This window comes from Bemisia tabaci, chromosome 3 (genome assembly GCF_918797505.1).
Source record: "Bemisia tabaci chromosome 3, PGI_BMITA_v3".
Lineage (NCBI taxonomy): Eukaryota > Metazoa > Arthropoda > Insecta > Hemiptera > Aleyrodidae > Bemisia > Bemisia tabaci.
This window is the reverse complement of record NC_092795.1, coordinates 38,399,934-38,422,876: the sequence shown is the minus strand read 5'-3', so window position 1 is coordinate 38,422,876 and position 22,943 is coordinate 38,399,934. Positions and strand designations below refer to the sequence as shown.

At 39.7% G+C, this 22,943-nt stretch overlaps 1 protein-coding gene across 1 annotated transcript; it reads left to right on the top strand.

The window, feature by feature from the left end:
- Window positions 1–902: 902 nt before the first annotated feature.
- LOC109038995 (uncharacterized) lies at window positions 903–13,811 on the top strand. The gene is made up of 2 exons (XM_019054298.2): window positions 903–3,882; window positions 11,744–13,811. The coding sequence occupies exons 1-2, from the start codon at window positions 3,865–3,867 to the stop codon at window positions 12,920–12,922; spliced, it is 1,197 nt and encodes a 398-aa protein (XP_018909843.2). The 5' UTR covers window positions 903–3,864; the 3' UTR covers window positions 12,923–13,811.
- Window positions 13,812–22,943: the final 9,132 nt, after the last annotated feature.

Genomic DNA, 22,943 nt, shown 5'->3' with positions numbered 1-22,943 from the left:
AAACACCTGCAGCAGGAAGCGCTTATTAGCTGAGTCTGATTTGTGGGCATTGGGTTGTTCCACGACATGTACAGGCACATCAAAAATGGAGCATACGTCAATCATTCGGTTGATGCTGGACGTTTGGACGGAGGGAAGCTCGGCGGACGACGCGCCGCGCCGGCCGGCCGGCTTCTCAGTGGCAATTTTAATTGCACCGGATGATCAATTTTGGATAAACAGGGTTATGTACTCACAAAGCTGCCATATTGGTTCATAAATTTCATATTGATTAATTAAATTTGCTAACAGGAATTCAACGCAAATTTAGAGTAAGCAAGAGTTGATACATGGATTTTTTTTTCCTTCTAAATTTCAAGGTTTTATTGGCCTTCTTTTCCGAAATTACAATATTTACATTAAAATAATAAATACATGGGTAATTGTGAGTTTGAAATTTGTAAAATGTAACCCAAATTTTTCCGCCTAACAGATAAGCTTTATCGTACAAATAGCCAAGAAATTGTTGATATTTTTACAAAATTGTCGAGAGTTATTGTTCTACAGTAAATTTATTAAAATCTGTGTGCTGATTTTGCGTCATACGTGCGCTAGGCTTTTTCTGAGACTGGTTAAAATTTGATTCTTGAAGAAAATTTCAAACTTTCAATTCAACCATCAATAGCAAATCTACCAACCATGGATGGGAGAAGGGAGATATTTCTAATGCTAATTTGTCTTCGTTTAATGAACCTAGTTTTGTTCTATCTGATAATGTATACTTTTTTAAAGGTTCTTATCAGAAAAGAAACTACCCCAAAAAGTAAGTTAAGATGGGATTATTTTATTTCTTTAGGTCTTTTTTACTTATTGGAAAGCCGCACAAATATGGAAGAATGAACCGTATCCTCTATCAGTAACATAGTCCAATATACATATTAAGCTGATTGGCATCAATTACACTATCCCATGCTAAATGAAAATTGTGTATGTTTTAAATCAGTAGAAATTCCCGGCATTTTATTTTGGCTGCAGCTTTCTTTTAACTGACAACAATGTAAACGTACTGAATCAGTTTTTGAAGCACTTTGGCAACTACCCTAAATCAATTACGAAAATATAAAGACCTAGAGAAAAGTCACATCGTTGTCGGTTGATCTATGATGCGGTTTAAAGGCCTTTACAGATGGGGATCTTATAATCAATGCCATCAGCCTTTGCGTCAATTAAAAACGTGCTCGCACTGTCAATAAAGTTATGGCACCTTTTTCTCTGCTCTCTTTTTTTAGATTTGGGCCTTTGGAATCAAAATATATGTGTCGATAAGAGTTAAAAATAGGAAATCCATTTAAATAATTTTTTTTTAATTGTTTATTTGCCACTAAAAGGTTTACAGATGAGATAAAATTATATTACATCGAGAGAGAGAACAAAAGGAAAAGTAAGAATGAAAAGAGGTAAATTATACACTGAATATAACTATAAACTAAATTTACACTTTGGGTGACTGCCGGTATCCGCCATTAGGCACGTCATCAGCAGCCATTTAAATGATGTATTTCGGTCTATTTGATGAGTTAAGCGTGACGACTGTTATGGAATTGTTGTCATACTTTTGAGTCTAAATGTTCCGATGAAATTTGTCCTGTGGCATACCTAAATGAGTAACTGCTACTTAAGACTCGACAGATTACAAATTGACAGAAAATTCTCAAACAGGAAATATTTTTTTCTTGGGCAATGACCAGTCAAACTAAAATGTCACCAATATCAAAATGCTACTCTAAGTCCCCATGCATAGTTGACAACAGCTGACGCACGAAGTTCACAGGTTACGAACTACCGCATACTGAACAATCTGGGTCGATGAACAGTGGAGACATCTTCACATTTCAGTGTTTGAGGAGTTAATTAATACAGAAAAAAACTGGATTCCATAAAAATCCTGATCGATGATTAATAGTTCGATCCGCAATTTTACCGTCGGCTACGAGACATTTCGGTATGTCACTGAGGTTCCGTTGCCACATGTTGCAGCAATCAGCAGGTAACCTACTGCCGTGTCCTTACAAAATAACAATGTAGAGTTTTCAGATTCTAATTTGAAAACATGATCCTCATTCTGCCGAGCTAAGGATAAACGCCGCATGAGCATTCGAATGTCGCCAAATTTTCTCTCAGGAAAAATTCATTTTGGAAGAAAGTTGTGAATTTTTTCCGTGAAATTTTCGAACATTTTGGATCTGATTATGAAAAAATCCTCTGATAAAATTGGAAGAAAAAGATTTATGAATAAACTCTGAAATTCGTGATTTGTCAAAAGACATTTGGCAAAGTCTGGATGCTCACATGGTGATCTTCCTCAGCATGGTAGCATTGGACTTTGGGGTGTGTGTGTTTTAGCTTGATAGCGCGGAAACAGTAACTAACAATTAATGAGAAGAATAATAGTGTTTTCAGGCACAGTTTCTTATGCGTTAAATCTAGATGTATCCGAGGTCATTCTTAAAAATTACTCTTTTCTATTTGAACATGAACAATTTCCAATGATTTTTTTAATCTTTTAAAGAGAAACTTTGAAAAACGCCTTAAACATTCCGAGAAAAAAATGTTGCTCAGCTCTCTTTTAGCAAAATAAGCCATGCGAGGTTATACAATGGGAGGTAAGAATTTTTTTTTTTTTTTTTTGGATACTCATTACTTACGGATACAATTTTGAAGAAAATTTACGCACTGAACTGTTTGGTTGAAAACTGAAGAGAAGTGCCTTCATTACCTTGCATCAGCACAATTTTTTAAAGGATTGTTTTCATTTAATGAGTTTATTGATTTCAAATATATGTATATCTCCTTTCTTTTCTGCAAGCGATCATTTTGAAACATATTCCCTAAATGACAGCCTTTACTAGCAGTTTCAATTTAAATATTTCTTTAAATTAAATGGGTGAAATTCCATTGCGGATTAAGATCCATCCATTCCGTATGCACAATTTTGTTGCCAAATAAGGCACCACAAACGCCGTACTTGCCAGTTAAGCTCAATGCATAATTTTCCGTAAATATTTTTATGAGTACCTCCACAAAAAATATCATCGGAATTTTTGTTTTTTGCTTATTCTATCGGACAGAAGTAGGTTTCTAAGAAGCGGAAAATCTTGAATTATTGCTGCATGCATATTAAGGTCACTGCATACTGACGCGTGGGAAACCTTTGTCTCCTTAAATATTTACCTAGAATGATCCAATACAGTTCAAAAAGCTCTTAAAGGTGATTCGTCCCGGTTTTTGGTGTAATCAAACTGATAGGCGATATAATTGAAGTATCGATGAATTAAAAAATCTCGGCAGACGTTGACTTTAGCCAAAAAAATGACGGTAGCTCCCGCGTTTTGGCTTGCAATTTTTGGCAGGGGAGCTTCTCTTTTGAACAGGACAAGGCGTTTAGCTCATTTATCTTGAGTTTGCAAGTTTCTTTTTTGAGGGCAAATTTGAGCAGATATTTTCTGAGCTTTCCGTATCTTTACAATTTTTTAGAACAGGAAACCAAAATGGTAAAAGTTGTCTACTTTTGGAGACTTAATAGTCACCAACTTTTCACGCATTGCCGAATCTAAAAAAAAAACAAACAAACAAAAATCGCTGCATCTTGCACATGTGCGTATAAGACGCCTAGTGAGGTTGCCAATTGTTGCAAAGAATCCACGAATAGCTTAGGTTTTTTTCATGAACTATTCAGAATTTACAGCGATCTGACAACGGTCGTAGACGAGAGTGCCCCGCGCGGGGTGAAAGCACGGGGACACTAGATGGGGGACAACCCGATGCGCTCAATATATAAAAACATATGAGTTTGTCGCTCATTTACTCACCAGACACATCTACATCATGATCAGAGCAATCTCGGTACGTACTCAGCCGATACTTACAAGCATGCATTCTACCTAGGCTTAATAGATTGTTTAGTGACAGGATATTCGATGTATCGAATGGACAATCTTGAGGCTTAATACAAATTTCTGGGGTGGGTTACAAGTGTTTTCTCGCCAAATTTCACCATAGAATACATATTAATCGTAATGTTTACATTTTCTTTTTAACGTAAACAAAACTTCAATTTGTAATCGGTAAAAGTTCGTGTAAACTTGAAAGCTGCGCTACAGCTTTGCTGATTTAAGGAGCTGTTTGCGAAAGTGATATAGATGTGAAGCTCTTAGATTATGATCTTTATCGTTGTTTTAACCATCCATGTTTCGAATGTGCTTGTGTGTCCCTGAATGTTTTAAGCCGTGCACTTAAAGTTTTTGTTGTATTAAAATCGGTCCGTGATCCGCGTGCGATTGAAAGCCATGTGCGTTACTGATTTGACATATACTTCCCGTGGGAACTAGTGCTTACCTTGAAAGATCGGGTGTTATATTCTACTAATATGAATTTTAAAAACGTTAGTCTTAAACGGCACAGACTTGTAGTTTGCGAGAAAGGTTTCCTCTTTTTAAGCTCTCTTTGATAATCACTCAGAAAAGATGAGCTGTCATTTGAAAATGTTGAGTTTCTTTTTTGTCAAGGCGCTCCGTGGTTACCGAACCATAAATTCCACATAAAATAATCAGTCCCTCAGTGCAATGAACAATGGTTAAAACGGGAACATTTTATTTATATTCGTTCGAACACGCTGTAGTGCTTTTTCAACTACTGTTTGCCTACCCTGTTCGTAAAACAATGCTTTAATGGGTCAGTGCGTGTTTAGAATCGTGTTTTGATGTTTGATTTGTGTAGATCAGGTAAATTGTATAAAATCTGTCCAAACAGCAATTGTCTACGTACATTACTAACCGAAATATCGCGCTTTGAAAAATTTGGCTTATGACGTCATCCACCGCGGGAGTGACACCCTTGGTTTCTTCCACCTTGCTTTCATCCGAGTTTCACGTTGAGTAACTAGTGAAAATGTGTGTCTCCCTGACAGATGAAAGGAAGGTGAAAGAAACCAAGGGTGTCACTACTGCAGGGTATGACGTCATTAAACGAACTTTTAAAAGCGCGATATCTCGGTTAATATTGAACACAGATAGTTGCTGTTAGCACAGATATTATTGCTTTTAGCTGACACACAAGAAGCAAACATCAAGACATGATTCTGCGATCAGGGCAGCTGACTCATTTACTCTGTGTGTACTGTTCTATGTGAATTACCGAAAGAATACGTAAGACTCATTAACTTTTCAAAATTTCAGCTCTCATTTTATTTTTTCGGAGAGAATCAAGCCAACACCATGGCTTGAAATTTACACAGAATAGTCTGCTAATAGAGGGATAAATCAAGCCAGTTTTTAAAAAATTAAGTTGACTATTATTCAAATGAAAAAATAAAGTATGACAAAAAGTCTACAACGTCGCAAATGGAGATTCGTGGTTTCGCTTTTTGGCCATAGATATGCGTAAAACCCTTATTAATGGTCAGCCGCACGAAAAAATTGCTAATTCCGGCTGCTTTTGGCACCAGCCAGAGGAGTGGTTGCCAGTCAGAGGTATGGTTGAGTCAACCAAAAATTAGTTGACTGGCCGACTCAAGCCAAACTTCCGATTGTTGCTGAAATCAGCCAGGAAAATAGTTGAAATTATCGTGCCTTTTTCACCGTGCGCCCATATTTCATTGTTTATGGATGCTTGCTGATAAAGTGCTTTACAGGTCCATTTTAAAGCTCAATTGTTACGAATTGTTGCACGGCCTGATTTTTTAGTGGTCAGGAGGCTGATCTTGCATCGTGGGTTAGATTTAACAAATTAGCGTTAGACTAGACTTACTCGCGCTTAGGGGCTTGCACTTTCCGAAGTTTTTCCCCCTCTCCCAATGTAAACTTTTTGATATTTTTTCCGATCACGGTATCTTTCCCTCTTTCTCATAAGTTTAAAGTCAAATTTTAAGGGGACCATTTACTCATTTTCCTCACAATATGTGCCAAAAACGCCTAAAAGAAGGGGGCCTAATCGAATTTACATTGGTTTTGTCATTTTTTTTATTATGCAATTGCCGCGTGTAAGGGTACGCTTATTGATCCCCTTATTTCCATCTTGTTCCTCATATGTTCATGAAATTAAGCTTTAATAAAGGCGAGATATGATTGATCCGCAGGTGTAATCGAGTTTCTTCTGTCCGGATATATTTTTTGTAGGTTCAAAATGCGCCGGGCTGACCTCATGACCCTTGCATTTGATAGATTGAAAATGGTTTATTTGTTGTACTTATAGAGCCTCAGGGGTTCATCTCCGACCCACCTTACCTATAAGACGCTTAAACTCTCTCAATAGGTAGCTTTGTGGGTCATTTTTCAAATTTTTAAAGAAAATGGGCTCATCTAAAAGTTTTTATCCCATGTTGGCCGCAAACATTTTGAAAATTGTCTCAGAAAATCTCGAGAACGAACCACGACAAAGAATAAAAATTTGTGGTTTTAGAAAGCTGATGAAATAAAATATTTGACCAACAGCTATGTTTAGAAAGTTTCTCGAGCCTTTTTATAATTTGGATGAAATACATAAATTTTTTGCGGATCTACTTTTATTCAGGAATCAAAAACGCTACTTTCAAAATGAGTTGAATAATGATTTGCAAATTATTTAGGAAGTAGATCAAGTGATATGACAGGGCTTGTCAGATTCTTCTGCGATTTCTCGGAGGTATCAAGGAAATGTGTAGAATATTTTAAAAAGTTAAATTACGAAATGCTCCAGTCATACAACAATGTACATAGTCTGAAACAGTAACCGGTCCTAGAGTTGATGTAAACATTCCATTTCGAACCAAACGGAACGGAGCTCAAGATTTTTGTGACAAATATTATTAATGGACGCGCGAGTCAACAAACTATAACCATAAAAGTATAGGTTTGTAGTTTTTCGATTTTAGACCATGGTGTGAACTGGGAATTTTGTGATGCCACATCCTATGACTTGTGAGAATCGTTTATCGGGCGAGGAGATACAAAAATTAAATGCATAAAAAATCTCGTGAACAAAGATACGCCTTTTTTCGTAGTTCGAGTAACTTTGGATGTGATTGAGGCATCGTCAATTGACCGGCAACGTGCAGAATTAATGTGACATTGCAACTGAGACGGAACGAAAAAAATTATTCGAGGAAAACCCACTTTATGATTAACGATTTTAAAAAATCTTAATCATGCCATATTGAAAGGAAACTACGGTAAAAATACAAAATGGCTTTTCGCATTTAGGAACTACAATTTCTGCCTCAGTTTAGAAACAACTAATGCACCATCAGTTTGCCTAAGCACTTAAGTGTTTTTACCGATGAGCCAGATACTATAGTTCCTTATTGCAAAATTCAATCCATATTAACTCTTGATAAACAGTAGTTATCACAAATAAAATTGTTATTTTTACCGTCGGTTGCCAACTTTATTGACGCATCTAATGGTAAAATTACCGACGCAGTGGCCTTGACTGAAGATATAATACCACTATTTTCGTCTGTAGCTAATATTTACCACAACTTGATATTGGACTACAATAATCTGGTAATTCGAATATTTCGTTTCTTTGTGCAGATATTTGACACTGAACATTTTCGTCTCGTTTAAGTCGCAATTAAAGTGTAGCAGGTAGAATTCCGACTGATTCGCGACCTTTCTCGATTAGAGTAGAGTGAGATTCTCGACTATGTCGACCTATTACTTCACAAACTGGCGCTTACATAACATCGTACCATTGCAGCGATTAGCACTCCTTTTTCTTTGAAAACGGAAGACTATACACTCCGTGCCACTGTTCGTCGTTCTCCTGACATAAGGCCGTAACTACACTTCGTGATGATACCTGTCATCCACATAACGCAATGTCTCCTCGGACTCGTCTTTAAATGCAGTTACGCCTTTTTGTCAGCCAGGTGACGGACTATTCCCGATCGGGGCAACTGGTCGGCCGACTGCGGTGTAACTTTAACGTTAAGTGGCATAGCCATGAGCGGCTGATCATGTGCGCGATCATGGTCCCTCATCATCCACACCAGTTCCGAGGGGTACATTCGATTGTAGAATCGATAACAGTATTGAGACCTAACGTTGAAAACTATCGATCTGAACTCAACTCGTCGATACTGATACACTTTCGCGCGGAAATGACGAGTTAGTCTGAGCTGAGTCGAACATTTAATCACTGGAGCACTCCTAATGACGCTGCGTTACCTACTGATTACGTGTTGAGAAAAAGTGAAGCCTTCGGCGCTACGACGACCCAGCTATTCGCAAATATGAGTAGACGGTTTGTCTCAGTATTTTTTTTCTCTCTCGGTGGCAACGTCGACAAAAGTTAAATCCTATTGTAAAATTAAGGAGTGTATGAGTAAGCGCGCACGACACAACTCCATTAGCTCAGTAAAGCATTTTAACTTTTTGGATTTAATATGCAACATTGAAGCCATCATAAGGAATTTTGAGAAAAATTGAGCAACTTTGAAGGAATCCTACCAAATTTTGATAACTTATTAGAAATTTTGGTCTTTGCCTCCTGACTTACTCTTTTTTTCTGCGTCTTTAGAGTTAGCTTCTGAAGCCACCGCGTCCTTGGTCCGCTGTTCAATAATTAGAATTAATATGACCACAACAATTGCAATGGTAACCTACACATTTTTTCGGGGAACAAAATGCTTAGGAAATAATAGAGGAAAAATAAAGATTTAATACTTAATACGACGATGTGATGAAGTAATTTTATGATAATTAAATTAATTTTAGGGTTATCCTCTGCGAAACTTACTTTCAACGACTGTAATTTTTTATGGCCACTACATTTCAGATATATAAACGAAAAAAGAAAAAAAATGAAAAATTCTTCTTGAAATTAGTAGATTCACATACAAAATCAATTAACTGCTCGATTCGATCGGAATTTGATACGAATTCATACGTAGGTCATGAAATGGTCGACTCTATAACAATTCATCCATCTTTACACACACTGGAAACAAAACCACATTGGATCTAGAGTCCAGACTCTTTAAAAACATCGACAAGAAAAAACACTCTTGATTCAATCAGATTTAAGCTTAAATCAAGAACCAAGCCTCTTAATTTAAGCAGATTTCCTTTTGATTAAAGCTTAAATCTGCTTGAATCAAGAGTCCTTTTTCTTGTCAATGTTTTCAAGAGTCTGGATTCTAGATCCAATGTGTTTTTTTCCCAGTGCACTCAGGCCCGCCACAAGGGGGGGGGGGGATACTGGGTCCTTGGTACCGGGGCCCGGGCCCTGGAGGGGCCCGTGACGCAGGTGACAAACCACTACGAATTCATGTGTAACCCTTGTCTCGTAGGGAAAAGTGAAAAAATTACCCTAAAAATTCCGCAAAAGGTGAATAAAGTTTCAAAAACACGCTAGGGCACTATGAAATTTTTCTTACTTTTTTAGAGATTTTCAAGATTTTGAGTATATGTAGAATGATATTTTTGGTAACTGTATTTCATTTTCTTCCGTTGTCGGATGCTAAGAGGCTCCTTTCTGGGCATCCTCGACTTCGATGGCTTAATTCCCTTGCCATAGACGTACGAAAGGGGAGTCCAGGGGGGCCCGGCTCCCCATAGAATTGAAAATTATCATCTGCCCCCTCAAAAAAAAATGTATAGATGTTTTGAATGCAACAATTCGAAAGTTTTTGGTGCTGAAAGTAAACAAAAAGGCGTAATTATTCTGCAGAAATTGATGGAAAATCTCCATCATAAGAGCTTCATAATGCGTCCAAATAGATTTAAAATTTCAAAAATTTCCCGGGGGAGGCCCCCCGGACCCCCCCCCCCCCCCTGTGCTAGGGGCCCGGGCCAGAAAATTGGTACCAGGGCCCGAGATGGGATGTGGCGGGCCTGAGTGCACTGCATAACAGGTCCCATTAAGAGGAAGAGAACACGTGAGATACTAAAATCAATGGACCACTAGACAAGGTACGAATTTCAGCATTCTGATACATGTTTCTTAACCAGAATTTCACGTAAAACACGATTCGTGCAACGAAAATTACTGAAACCAACTCCTAACGAAAATATTAACGTTTTCATTTTACATTGGTTACGAGGAATTTGCACTGCCCGCTCACAAGAAACTCAAGGCTCTACTTGAGTCAAATCGCGCACTACAACGGTTCCAGCAAGCTTCTCAATCGAGCAATGTTCATTTCCCACCATGTGTTTTTCAAACTATAAGTAATTTGCTATAGCTGAGCCAAAGCGTCAAGATTGAGGTTGCTAGATTTTTATATCGCAGAGAATATCATGATTACGTTCAGCGCGCGATGCGAATCGCGTAGAGCTTTGAGTTTTCATGAGCGGGTGGCTTCAATTCACGCACCAAGAATCATTAAATATCTTCGGAAGGAGTTGATTTCGGCAATTTTCGTTGTGCGCATCATGTTTTACATGGAATTTTGGTGAGGAAACATGTATTAGAATGCTGAAATTAGTACCTTGTCTAGTGGTCCATTAGCCTTATTTAGACTTTTCTTCAATTTTGGGCATTCTTCCCTCTGAAGGTTGGTTGCCTCATTCAGGCGCGTCCATCCGTCTGTTCGTGGGAAACCACGTCTCCTTTTTTCCCAGCGATCAGCTGCTCTCTCATTATGTCTTTAATTAGCTCACAAATCTCTTCAGTCCGATTGATTTATCACCAACTGAACGTACTTTAAAGACCGTTGAATCAATGTACACGTTCGCGCTAAGTGCAAGACCCAGTTTTGGCTAATTGCAGTAATAAAACACGTCCGCGAAATGCAGTATTGATATGACGTGACACGTGCTTCTGTCGCGTGCTGGAAAGCCCGCGACTTGATCTACCTATTTTAATGGCTTCCGATTATGCAATTGACAAGTTGGAGTAGAGTCCGGATTAGTTTTTGGAAAATGGTTGAAACAAAGTAAACTCGAAAAAAGTTTTGACACATTCGATACCGATACAAAGGAAAGAGCTAAGGGGGTGTTACACGACCCACTTCTCCTTTTTGGGATTAATTTTGTTTGAAAGAACTTTTGGTGAACTTCGAAAAAATGTTACCCTTTCCGTTGTGAGAAACAAACTAGAGCCTTTCCGCGTCCATTTAAATTAACAAACAAATAGAATTTTATTATGATTTTTTATTTCCTTTTTTTCTGTGGTGTTAGGAAGAATATAGTAATTTAATTGGTGAGGACTGTGGATCACACTTTTAGCGAAAATTAAACTTGATAATTTCTTTACCTGGAGAAGTAATACTTTTTTTGAAATGGTATAGAGAATTGTTTCAAGCGGAGGGGATTTATGCGTTTTCCTTTTTATCTTATTGTTAGTTACATTTTACATTACCTAATTTTGAGGGGGCACTTCGAAGCTTCATTTTTCTCTTCCTTTCCTTATCGATCAGTGGACTGGCTCATTTATATAAACTGTGAAATAGCTTTATCTCCACACTTTAAGGTCTCGATACGCGCTCAAATCCTCGAACCAATTACCATCAATGTGTCAGTATTCATCAGTCTTAAAATCGTTACCTTGCTTAATTTTAAAATAAAAACAGGGCAGAAATGTTTCGAGCGGCAGGAAATGATGAACGGTAACACTCCATTCTGATCAAAATTTGACGGTCCGTCCAACTTCCATCAAGGAGGACGGTTGCATGGTGACCATCAGTTATCAACTGGTCTACTTTGATCAGAATTTATTCAGAATTTCACCGTGTCGAGGCCTTTACCAAAGCTTCACTAACCTTTGATTTATTCTGTTGTTACAGCTGTGTCTCGTAGCCCTCGCGCTATCCGCACCGGCGCTAGCCGCGGAAAAAGAAACCAAGCCCTCCAAGCGCAGCTCCATCGGGGACTACGTGCACGGCGACCTTGCCGCCCCCGCCTACGGATACGGGATCCCGCACGGGTATGAGGTAGGTGCCGGCCATGCTCTCGGCGCATCCCTCTACGCCAAGGCTGCCGTTGGCTACGGCTACGGAGCCGCTGCCCTTGCCGCACCCGCCTACGGAGCTGCTGCCCTTGCCGCACCCGCCTACGGAGCCGCCGTCGCAGCGCCAGCCCTAGGAGCCTCCGCCTACGGACTCGGTGCCGCCGCCATCGCCGCCCCAGCCATCGCCGCCGCCCCCGCCGTCGCTGCCGCCCCCGTTGCACCGGCTGCCATCCCCCACACCTACAGCGAAGTCCACCAAGCTGTCCCCTACCCGGTCGCACAGCCCTACCCTGTCACCGTCACCAAACCCGTCCCTGTGCCTGTACCACAAGCCGTGCCTGTGTCCAAACCCGTGCCTGTTCCCGTCTCCGTACCGGCACCATACCCAGTGACTGTCCCCCGTCCGTACCCAGTTGACGTACCCCGCGCCGTCCCAGTCTCCGTGCCCCAACCCTACCCTGTCTCCGTGCCAAGACCAGTCGGTGTCCCTGTCCCGCAACCCGTCCCAGTCACCATCCCTAAGCCATACCCTGTCTCCGTCCCCGCACCTTACCCTGTTTCCGTCCCCACCGTTGTCGCTTCAGCACCAGCGGTAGCTCCCGCAGTAGCACCCGCCGTCGCAGCCGTAGCCCCAGCCGTTTACGGTAGTTACGGTGGATACGGAGGTTACGGAGCAGGCTACGGACTCGGCTACGGAGCCGTGGGCCACTCAGCTTTGCTCGGTTACTCCGGGCTAGGATATAAATACGGCGGCTACGCTGGCTATGCTGGCTACGGAGGATACGGTCACGGAGGCTACGCTCTAGGAGGATACAAATCTTACGCTGCCGTGGCTCCCTACCATGCGGCGACATCTTTGTTGGGTGGAGCTCACGCTTACGGTAGCTACGCTGGCTACAAACTTGCGTCGCCGTTGATTGGTGGATACTCTGGTCTCAAGTACTCGGCTCCTTACGCCGGCTACTCAAGCTACAAACTGGGAACACCCTACGGTATCCACGGCTACCACCGTTAAGTCGGGGATAGATGCGCGTGAAATCGCGCTCTCTGTGCCAAATATTAAGTTCAAATTCTGAGAAAGTAATTGCTAGGGGTGGGAAAGTTCTTCAAGCTTTGTTTTTTTTTCATTGACGCTTGAAGAATTTTCCCGCGCACTGGTTTAGCTGCGCAGTCTAGGCGGAGCAGTTTATAAATCCAAAAGAAAATGCGAAAATTCTAATTTAACATTGATTAATTCCGCTGTCCTTGAATTTTTAAAATTTCCATTCAAAACGGAATGCAAAATGGTGATCAAATTGAAACTGTAAAATGGAATTATACAAAAAATGACATTTTTCAGGTATACTTCTATTTATAACCCAACGTAAATAGTGGGATACAGGAAGGTCTTATACCTCATAATTATCCAACTTCTTTGGACTTTAAAGCGAATACTTCTATAGTTACCACGTGATCTTACAGCGAGGAAACATTTGCGAATCAGCCATTAATTTTCTGATTCTCTATAAAATAGACTTAGGTTGTCTTTGAGGATATGTTTTCACATAATTATACGACAAGGAAACCTTTACTTAAATTATACGTATTACAAAAAGACTGTAAGCTTACTTAAAAGCTATGAATTCGTCCTCTCAGCAGTATTCGAATAACGCTGCATTTCTTATGATAGTCATTAGGTTAAGATACCTCACCCTAACCTCTTTCGCCAATATCGGATACGAGATATCTGTGTTCAACGTGAATTAAAGTTACCGTTCAGTTACCAAGCGTGTCTATCGCTGATCAACGGTTGGAGCAATTTTCTAACCACAAGTTTGTTTTTATGTTAATGTTAAATGTGTTTTGTTTTTTTTTACTTAATTAGATTGTAAGTTTTGAAGAATAAACTTCTCAAAAATTAAGAAGTCGTTTTCTCATTTTCCTCAGCTTACCATCATTGTCATACCTCCAAATGTTCAAAGGACGTCGAAAATATAGTTTATTTTAAAATTTTACTGAAAGAAGAAAGGAAGATAAAAAAAATCACTGGTCAATAAAATTAACAAAAGATAATAGAAAAAATTGTCATTGAATTTAAAAGAAGCATCTTTATAAAAAATAAACATCGCGATTTAGGAATACGAATAATAAAAATGGAACATATTCATACACAAAATCACAAATTGAAGCATACGTTTTTCTCGTCTTACTATATCTCAAAAAACTTCCATAAGCACGAAAATTTGATCAAAATAAATGACAAATATTTATCAGTATCTATTGCGATATTTTCATTCCCGCTAAGCATACAAAAGCTGTTATACAAAATTAACGTGAGAAGACATTAAGCATGTAGTTATAACATTTTTCCAAATATAACAATATTATAACAATTACCAAATACTAGTAGACAATTGTCGTAAAAAAGGACAGTAATTATACATGAATGACAGTACTATTTATTTTATTTTGAAGTCGTCCTATTCATCCATAATAACTATATTTTTACCTTTCTGTAATACATTGCTGCACTTAATTTAAATCAAAGGAAAAAAATTTAGGTCATGCATGATAGAAATCAGATCATTGTCTTTCCAACGATATAATGACATAATAATATAATGCCATCCTATCTTGGGAAGCTGTAAACGAAAGCAAGGCAAAATTAGAGTTATATTCCAACGAAACTCTAAAATGACGAGTAACCGGCTCTAGGACAGGAACAGGTTCAAAGGGGAACACTCCTCATAAACATTTGGACTACATTATGCAATTAGGAAATATAATTTCTGACTATGTTTAGAAACAACGTCCATGCCATTAGTTACCTTATGCACATGAGTGTTTCTACAAATGAGCCAGGAATTATAGTTCCGAATTGCAAAATGTAGTTCATTTAATCCTGGCTTCTCTTTCCTATATATTTTGGTTCAGGAACCGCTGCAGTCTTGAAATAGACTTCCTTTTTCAATTTGTTAATTTTACAATATATTCTAGTCCATAGCACCATGATTTCAACTGCTATGTTGAATGATTGAGGTCTATTGAAAAGCATACACACATTTTACGATTAAAAATTCAAAATATGTATGTCTTGATTATGACGATGTGTTTTTAAACTTCTAAACAATCAGCATGAACAGTTTCAAACTTCAACTACCATCCCACTTATCAATCTCCTATCAACGTACTTTACAGAAAAGACCAATCATTTTAGAAAAAATAAAGTACTACTTATTACCTATAGGTACTCGCAAGCCAAGCGTGAGAGGAGATGATTTGGTTCTTTCCTTAGCTTTCATCAAGTTCCTAAAAAAGCCGAACGTATCTCCAAGAAGTTTCATTTATCATCTCTTAAGATTTAACGTCCATCCAATGCCACAGCTCCGCGATTGATTCGCACCCTTCCCACATCCTACATCCCACGAAAAAACTCAGAAAGTGTCCTTGCTGAAACATGTACATTTGATAGTGCGGCTATTAGATGTTTCATCATCGTCAATTAGTTGAAGTTTAAGGTATCCAATTTTAAAGACTGATCTTCACAAGAGGAAACTGAGAAAAGCTAGCTTTCGGGGGTGAGTATGCAAGAAAGTTGTTTTCGGATTTTGCAAATCAAAAATATAAATATCACTTTCTGACAATTATTCTTTACGAGTAAGGCTTTTGGTTGTGGTCGTAGGTGAGTATGGCAGTAATGCGCTGCAAAGGAAGGCTGTAAAAGGAAAAACGTCGTATGGACCTTCAGGAGTTGCCTAATTTCCTTTAGTAAATAGCGAATTTTCGAGAAATTTTGTAAATATGTTCCTTCCAATTTTTCAGATAATTTTCTTCATAATTTCATCTAAAGTTCCTGAAAATTTATCGAAGGGAATTTTGCAACTCTAGAATGTTCATGCGGCGTTTTTCCTTAGCACAGCAGAATGAGTCATCTAGAGTCCCTTTATACTGCGAGAGTCAAGAGAACCCCCCTCATGGAGTCACAAACGGGAATAAAGATCACATAAATTGACAGTTTTTCATAATCTTTGATCGGCTCATTCTCAAATTCCTTTCTCCGTTCCTTCTCTCATTCAGTTTGTTCCTTGTCGAACCCGTTATTCCTCGGTCCATTCTACGTCATAATCTTTGCAATGGGTGAAAATGTCATCTTCTTTCCCATTTGTGACACTGTGGAGGCCTTAAATACGGGAACCAATCGGAAATTAATTTAAATTGTCTTGACTCTCAGTATAAAGGGACTCTAGAGTCATCTACATCCAAGTAGCACAAAGTGACCGCCTTCCTAACTTTCAAGTTGTTTGGTTCCTCGTCTACGTGTCCTCGCATCTTCCGGATGGATCTTCCACTGAGGCTGAGCGACTACGGAATTTGTCCGGTAGTCAGACGACAAATTGGAGCAAAATGGGCTAGTCGATCGACCCAATGTGGAGCGTCAGGAAACACTCCTACAGGCTCCGACTCAAACGCTCCGCTTGGAGCTCCGTGTCGCGCCGTGGACAGCTTTCTCGGCAGCCACGCGGAACTCGCGCGCCAATCCCGCTCCAGCGTTTCAAAGTCAACGTCATAACGGACCTATTTGCTATACCAAACATCCCTAAATTACACATTTCTGGGCCACAACTTGAAGATAACTTAGCCAAAACTTGCATATCGACAGCGTAAGTCCGCACTGGAAAAAAAAAAAACAAAACAAAAAAAAAACAAAAAAAAACAAAAAAAAAAAAACACATTGGATCTAGAGTCCAGACTCTTAAAAACATCGACGAGAAAAAATACTCTTGATTCAATCAGATCTAAGCGTAAATCATCAAGAACCAAGCCTCTTAATTTGAGCGGATTTCCTTTTGATTTAAGCTTAAATCTGATTGATACGGATGTGAAGTTTGGCAGCTGAAGAAACGGACACAGGATATGCTAAGAGCAACGGAGATGGATTTCTGGAGAAGGTCGGCAGGAATTTCTAGGAGAGATCGGGTCCGTAATGATAGAGTGCGTCAGATAATGGAAGTCGAAAATGACATCGTGTTCGACGTCATGACCAAACAACTTGTTTGGTATGGTCATGTCAATAGGATGACGGAAGAGAGGCTGCCAAAAAAGATGCTTGATTGGGTTCCTCCTGGGAGGAGGCGTAGGGGACGCCCAGTGAGAGGTTGGCGACAGGGGGTGTTAAGTGAGATGAGGGAGTGTCAACTCCCTGATAACCTGTGGGAAGACCGAGCTTTGTGGCGATTAGGTGTCGCAAAGCGCCAAAGAGCGCTATAACAGCGACTCGTATGTATGTATCTGATTGAATCAAGAGTACTTTTTCTTTTCAATGTTTTTCCAGTGCGCAACCACGTATCTCGTTAGCGGTGTTTGAAAATCTCCGCTCCTAGTTTATTTTTTTAATGGAGAACAAATCGACTTCATTCCTCGAAGTTTTCGCATAATTTTCTTGGCACTAAGGAGAATAATCACGGCATTTTTTAAGAATTTCCGTTGGGTAGTTTTTCATTTAAAACATAAAGTATGGCAGGAAGTCTACGACGTCGCAAACAGAGATACGTGGTTGCGCATTTACATCGTCGATATGTTCAACGAGGTGGGATTTTTTGTAACCCTGCTCAGCTAAGGGCCCCCAGGGTCCGTCACTCCCTTAAATGTATATTAAAATGTGTATACAGCCCATTGTGTGAGCTCAACGGATAAAAGTTAGGACGAAATTGATATATTGATCATTCGGAGTACGGCAGGATCATTTTTTAGCTTCGAGATTCCATGAAATTACTCATTTTGGAATCCGTTTTCCTTGAAATCCCAGAAATTTTACTGAACAAGGCCATGCGTTGAACCCTGACGAGGGCCCCAAATGTAATAACCGAATTATAACTATGAGGGACAAATGCCCATAAGAGACTCTTTTGACTTTGAAGCTCAAAGTGTTCAAAAATCATTTCAACATTGAAATTGCACTTTTCATTAGCATTACTTAAAGACTCTAACTCAGTCTTGAAATTTTATCTTTGAGGTATAGTACTCAGTACTCAAAATCAGGCCTCCCTGCGTCTATTCCTAAGCATAGTTGGAAATAATTATTTTGGCATTTCTTCAATGTATTTCATTTGCTTCGTGTTTACTATGAACGCAAAGTCGCCAATATTTTAACTTTGAATATGTTATCTGACGGTGAATGGATGACGCTGAATATATGACTCGGAAATTAGTGCTAGAATATCGAAGGTGGGGCCTAGAGGTCAGTGTCAAGAAAACGGAAAAGTTGACGATTGGAGGGGATCAGCAAGACATAGAGCTGGAAGACGGACAGTGTATTAAAAGCTGCGAGCATTACAAATATTTAGGAGTTCGAGTATCCCAGGATGGAAAGATGGACCAAGCCATAAAAGATCTAAACCTGCAGGGAAGGAAAGCTATTGCTATGTTAAATAGGATTCTTTGGGATCAAAGTATCTCTAAAGAAAAAAAGAGAATGATTTATAACACCATAATCAAAAGCATTCTGACTTACGGCAGTGAAGTGTGGCCCATGAAAGAGCGTACCAAAAAGATTCTTAAGGCAACTGAGATGGATTTCTGGCGAAGATCAGCCGGAATCTCGAGGAGAGATCACGTAAGGAACGAAAGAGTCCGTGAGATCATGAACGCCGAGCAGAACATCGTGCATGAAATTATGACCAAACAGCTTGTCTGGTATGGTCATGTTCAACGAATGGCGGATGATAGGTTGCCTAAGAAGGTGCTAGATTGGGTTCCTCCTGGGAGAAGGCGTAGGGGACGCCCAACGCCCAGCAAAATCGTGGATTGGTGGCATTCAAGATGAAATCACAAGATGCCATCTACCAGATGACCTCTGGATCGATAGGCAAGGATGGCGATTAGGTGTCGCAGAGCGCCCGAGCGCGCTGTAAAGCGACTGGAATGTATGTATATGTTATCTAATGCATCTTAGGAGTCACACACTCAAAGGGAAGGAAAGTAATCTTCACGCTCCAAGTTACATTACAGTAAATAAGTTAATAAATTTGCCATTTTCTTAAAAGAAAAAAAAATCTTAAATACATTCATAAATTCCGCAAAAGAACACGGTAAAACCCGACCACGGAAGCAAAATGCTACCATTATCATAGCGAAAAAATTCAAAACTGAGCCCGCGGTCTTTGAGTAATGATATTGAAAGGTAAAATTTTCCTCACAAAAATTTCGCTGCACATATTCAGAATTCGTGACCAAGTCAAGGCCCGATAGAGGCACTTACAGGACACTTACAGGACAGGTATTGGTCCTTTGGAACAAGAAAATCTGTTATTCACAAAAAAAAAAAAAAAAAAAAAAAAAAAGCACATTGGATCTAGAGTCCAGACTCTTAAAAACATCGACAAGAAAAAATACTCTTGATTCAATCAGATTTAAGCTTAAATCAAGAACCAAGCCTCTTAATCTGAGCGGATTTCCTTTTGATTTAAGCTTAAATCTGATTGAATCAAGAAGCGAATTTTCGCGATCGGATATCATTCACCGTTGAATGATATTCGACGATTGTGCATTTTTTTTCAATGATATTCGACTTCTTCGTTGGTCTCGCCAGAGACCGTTGAAATCCATCAATTTGAAAATTCGAATTCACCTCGGGACTTGAATTCGATTTTTGAATTGATGCAATCGATGTCAGAAACCTCATCTCTCACCAAAATTTTTGTTCTGTCATCTCTTTCTGTTGTTGTGTTTAGTCAATTCAAGTCTGGTGTTTTCGCAATTTCTGTGTTTTAGTGTTTCGTGTTTTCTTATTTTCTTCTGAATTTCATTTAGGAAAAAAATCTGAGCTCTGATTGGCTCCTGACATCACCGATCATCGGCATCACTCAGCACTGATCAATTCGTTTGATGAATGACATTCGATCGCGAAAATTCGCTTTTCAGTATCTTTTCTTGTCAATGTTTTCAAGAGTCCGGACTCTAGATCAAATGTGTTTTTTTTCAGTGTTGAATAACGGTCCGTCAACGAATGTCAAACTGTCAACGACGCTGTTAATCGCGGCGCGGCTCTGCACCGCACCGGTTGCAGCATGCATCATCAGCGGTCATCTCGGATGATCTTGGGCAATCGGTCCGATCCAGATCATCGGTGATTTAACCGGGAGCGTGTTCATATCACCTCTGTTGCATCACCGACCGTTTATTTGCCTCATCGCCCCGAAACTTCGCACTGTTTACCCGCATCCCGCGCAGGAGTAATTGGTGACCCCCGCTTGACAGACTTGTCAATAAATGTGCGTGTGGGCTCGGCAGTCAGTGCATTCCTCGAGCAGGAGTGACAGCTCGCGGTGATTTAATAACACCTCTTGGAGATTACTCGGTGACTTGCTGTCGGGATCTTTGCAATTGACACCCTTAGAGCTGAAGAGGGGCCCAGGGGATGACATGCAAAAATAGTTAAAAATATGGAGTCTCTCAAATTACATCTTAAGTATGTACAGTATGACCCCCCCCCTTCCACCACTGGACTTGCGCTTTATTTTTGGATAACCTCTTTCAAGATTAATTCAAACTAGGGGCCTGTGGTCGCTACGCAACCGCCTACCACTGATAAAAATTACACGCAAAAAATCGTAGTACAACCATGTTTAGGTTATACCATAGATAAATAGACTCAAAAGCCAACGGGTGCACGCGAATTATGTCTTATTTTTGAACACCGTTTTTAAAAAGCTACACACACTGTTTTTCTGAAGAGTTCCCAAGTTTTTTGTTTTTGTTTTTCCATACAAAAAAGCTACACACAGTTTTTTTAGTAGTTTCGAAATTTCCGCAATGATTTAAAATATAATCACACGAAATTTCGACGCGATACCTCCGTTCATTCTGTTTTCTTTTTATTAAACAAAAATTAATTATATTCGATTCTAGTTTCAGAATCACTGCATCTTTTAAACATTGTCAAAGTTTCAGAATCCGTGCAATTAAGATACATATTTACACTTTAGTTGGAGTAAGAACCGCGCAGGGATCTTCAAAAGAAATTAGGCGTGAACATAGTTTTGCAGGGATTTTAGCGTCGCGGAAGCCAGGGACTGGAGTGCGGTCGAGCGTCGTGTTGAGTCATCTTCACAGTATGATGCGCTTTCAATCCAGCTAGCGGCAATATGCCGATATAAGTGGTCGACTAGTTACCGCAAATAACTCTCGCATTACGTTTGGTGCAATGCGAGAAGTATTCATGCAGTCAGGAAGGCGCTACGCCGACCGCGCTGTTTGGCGCAATGCGAGAAGTATTCACGCAGTCTTGCAGGCGCTGATATGAGTTAGACCCCTCGCTGACCATACCGTGTGTGGCGCGATTATTTGAACTCGCGTTAGGACAATCGCGGCATCGAAAAATGGGACTTGAAAGGTTCATGTTGTGTTTCAACGCCGTATGAACATTCCAACGTTGCCTCGTTTCTCCCTATGAAATATTTTTTTATGAGAAAAGTTAGGAAAGTTCTGTGTGTTCGCTTTTTTATATTGAATTGACCATTAAACAAGGAACGATTTTAAGCACTCTGATACATGATTCCCCACCAAAATTTCACGTAGAATACGATTCGCGCAACGAAAACTACTATATATATATTCTTTATTGTCAAAACAGTGTAAATACAATGAACATGACATAGGTGGAATAGTCTTAAATTAACAACAACTGCCTTTGTTAAGGCATCAATCTGTTTTGGATGACAAAAAATTTTTAACTACAATAAAGCTTTAGACTTGAAGCGACTTGTCTCCAGACTTTGGATAACTAAGTTGGAAAAAAGCGATGTAAACAAAGCAAAAACCAACGCTGCAGAGTGAGCATAACGCTCGGTAGAACGAAAACTACTGAAATCAACTTCTAGCTAAGAAATAAACGTTTTTATTGTCCATTGGTTACGGGAACTTTGAATTGCCCGGTCACAAGAAAAACAAAACCATACTTGAGTCGAATTGTGCGCTATAACGGCTTTAGCAGACTACTCAATCGAGCATTGTTTCTCTCCCACACTGTGTTGTTCAAAGTCTGTACTAGTGGGGCGGATTAGCAAGAAATACCCCTAGAATCGTGCATTTCCGGATAAAAGCATGAAACTTTCAGGAAGTCTTCTACACCAATGAAGAAACGAATTTAGCCTGGGTGCCCAGTTCTATGGGGTCCCAGGGGGGCAGGGGGGCGGGGGGACCCTAAAATCATAAAATTCAGGTTTTTCTGTGAGAATTTTTGTACACAAGGGCATAAAACTGATTGAGTTTGCGGAATTGACCAGTTCAAGGCCACCTCAATACATACTGGAACGATTTCACCCACTAATCGCCCAATTTTGACCAAAAGGGTGCTTGGAGGGGAGGGGGGACCTGAGATTTAAAGCCCTGATTTTCTTGTGAACTTCGAATGCGTAGTTAAGGTTTATAACAACTAAATCCATTAAGCATTATAATTTTATACTGCCGAACTATTTCAAAATTGATACAAAAAATTCGTCATGGCCGTGGGGGGGGGGGGGGGGGGGAAGCGAAGCGCAAGCGCACACCGTGCGAAGGTGGCGCAGCGTGCAATAAGGCTCTCCTAATATAACGTCTATGTTGTGCCGCATTTTATATTCGATCGTTGCACGTATCTTACGCTCGGTGAAATTGGGGGGGGGGGGGGGACGACTCATTTTCAACCGCTATTATAAAAATATTTAAAAAAAAAAAAAAAAAAAAAAAATGGAAACGAAAAATCATAACATCCACCGATTCCAAGAGATTATAATTGAGTATGTCCCATCTCTTTTTGGATTAGAAATCCTTTTCGGTAACATCAGGATAATTTGCAGTTTCCTCCTCATTATCATCATTACCAACCAATGTTAGTTTCCCATGTACTACTACTGTGTTAGAGCAGATTCCTCTTGTTCTTCTTTTACACTTCCTCTCAACAATATCCTGCTTGGTAAAGGCATCGCAAACGTGCTGTAGCAAAGCTGCGTGCATGGGTGGCAGTTCATCAAAATCCGACGTTTTCTCATAGAAACTTCTTTACAGCACTTTATTCGCGA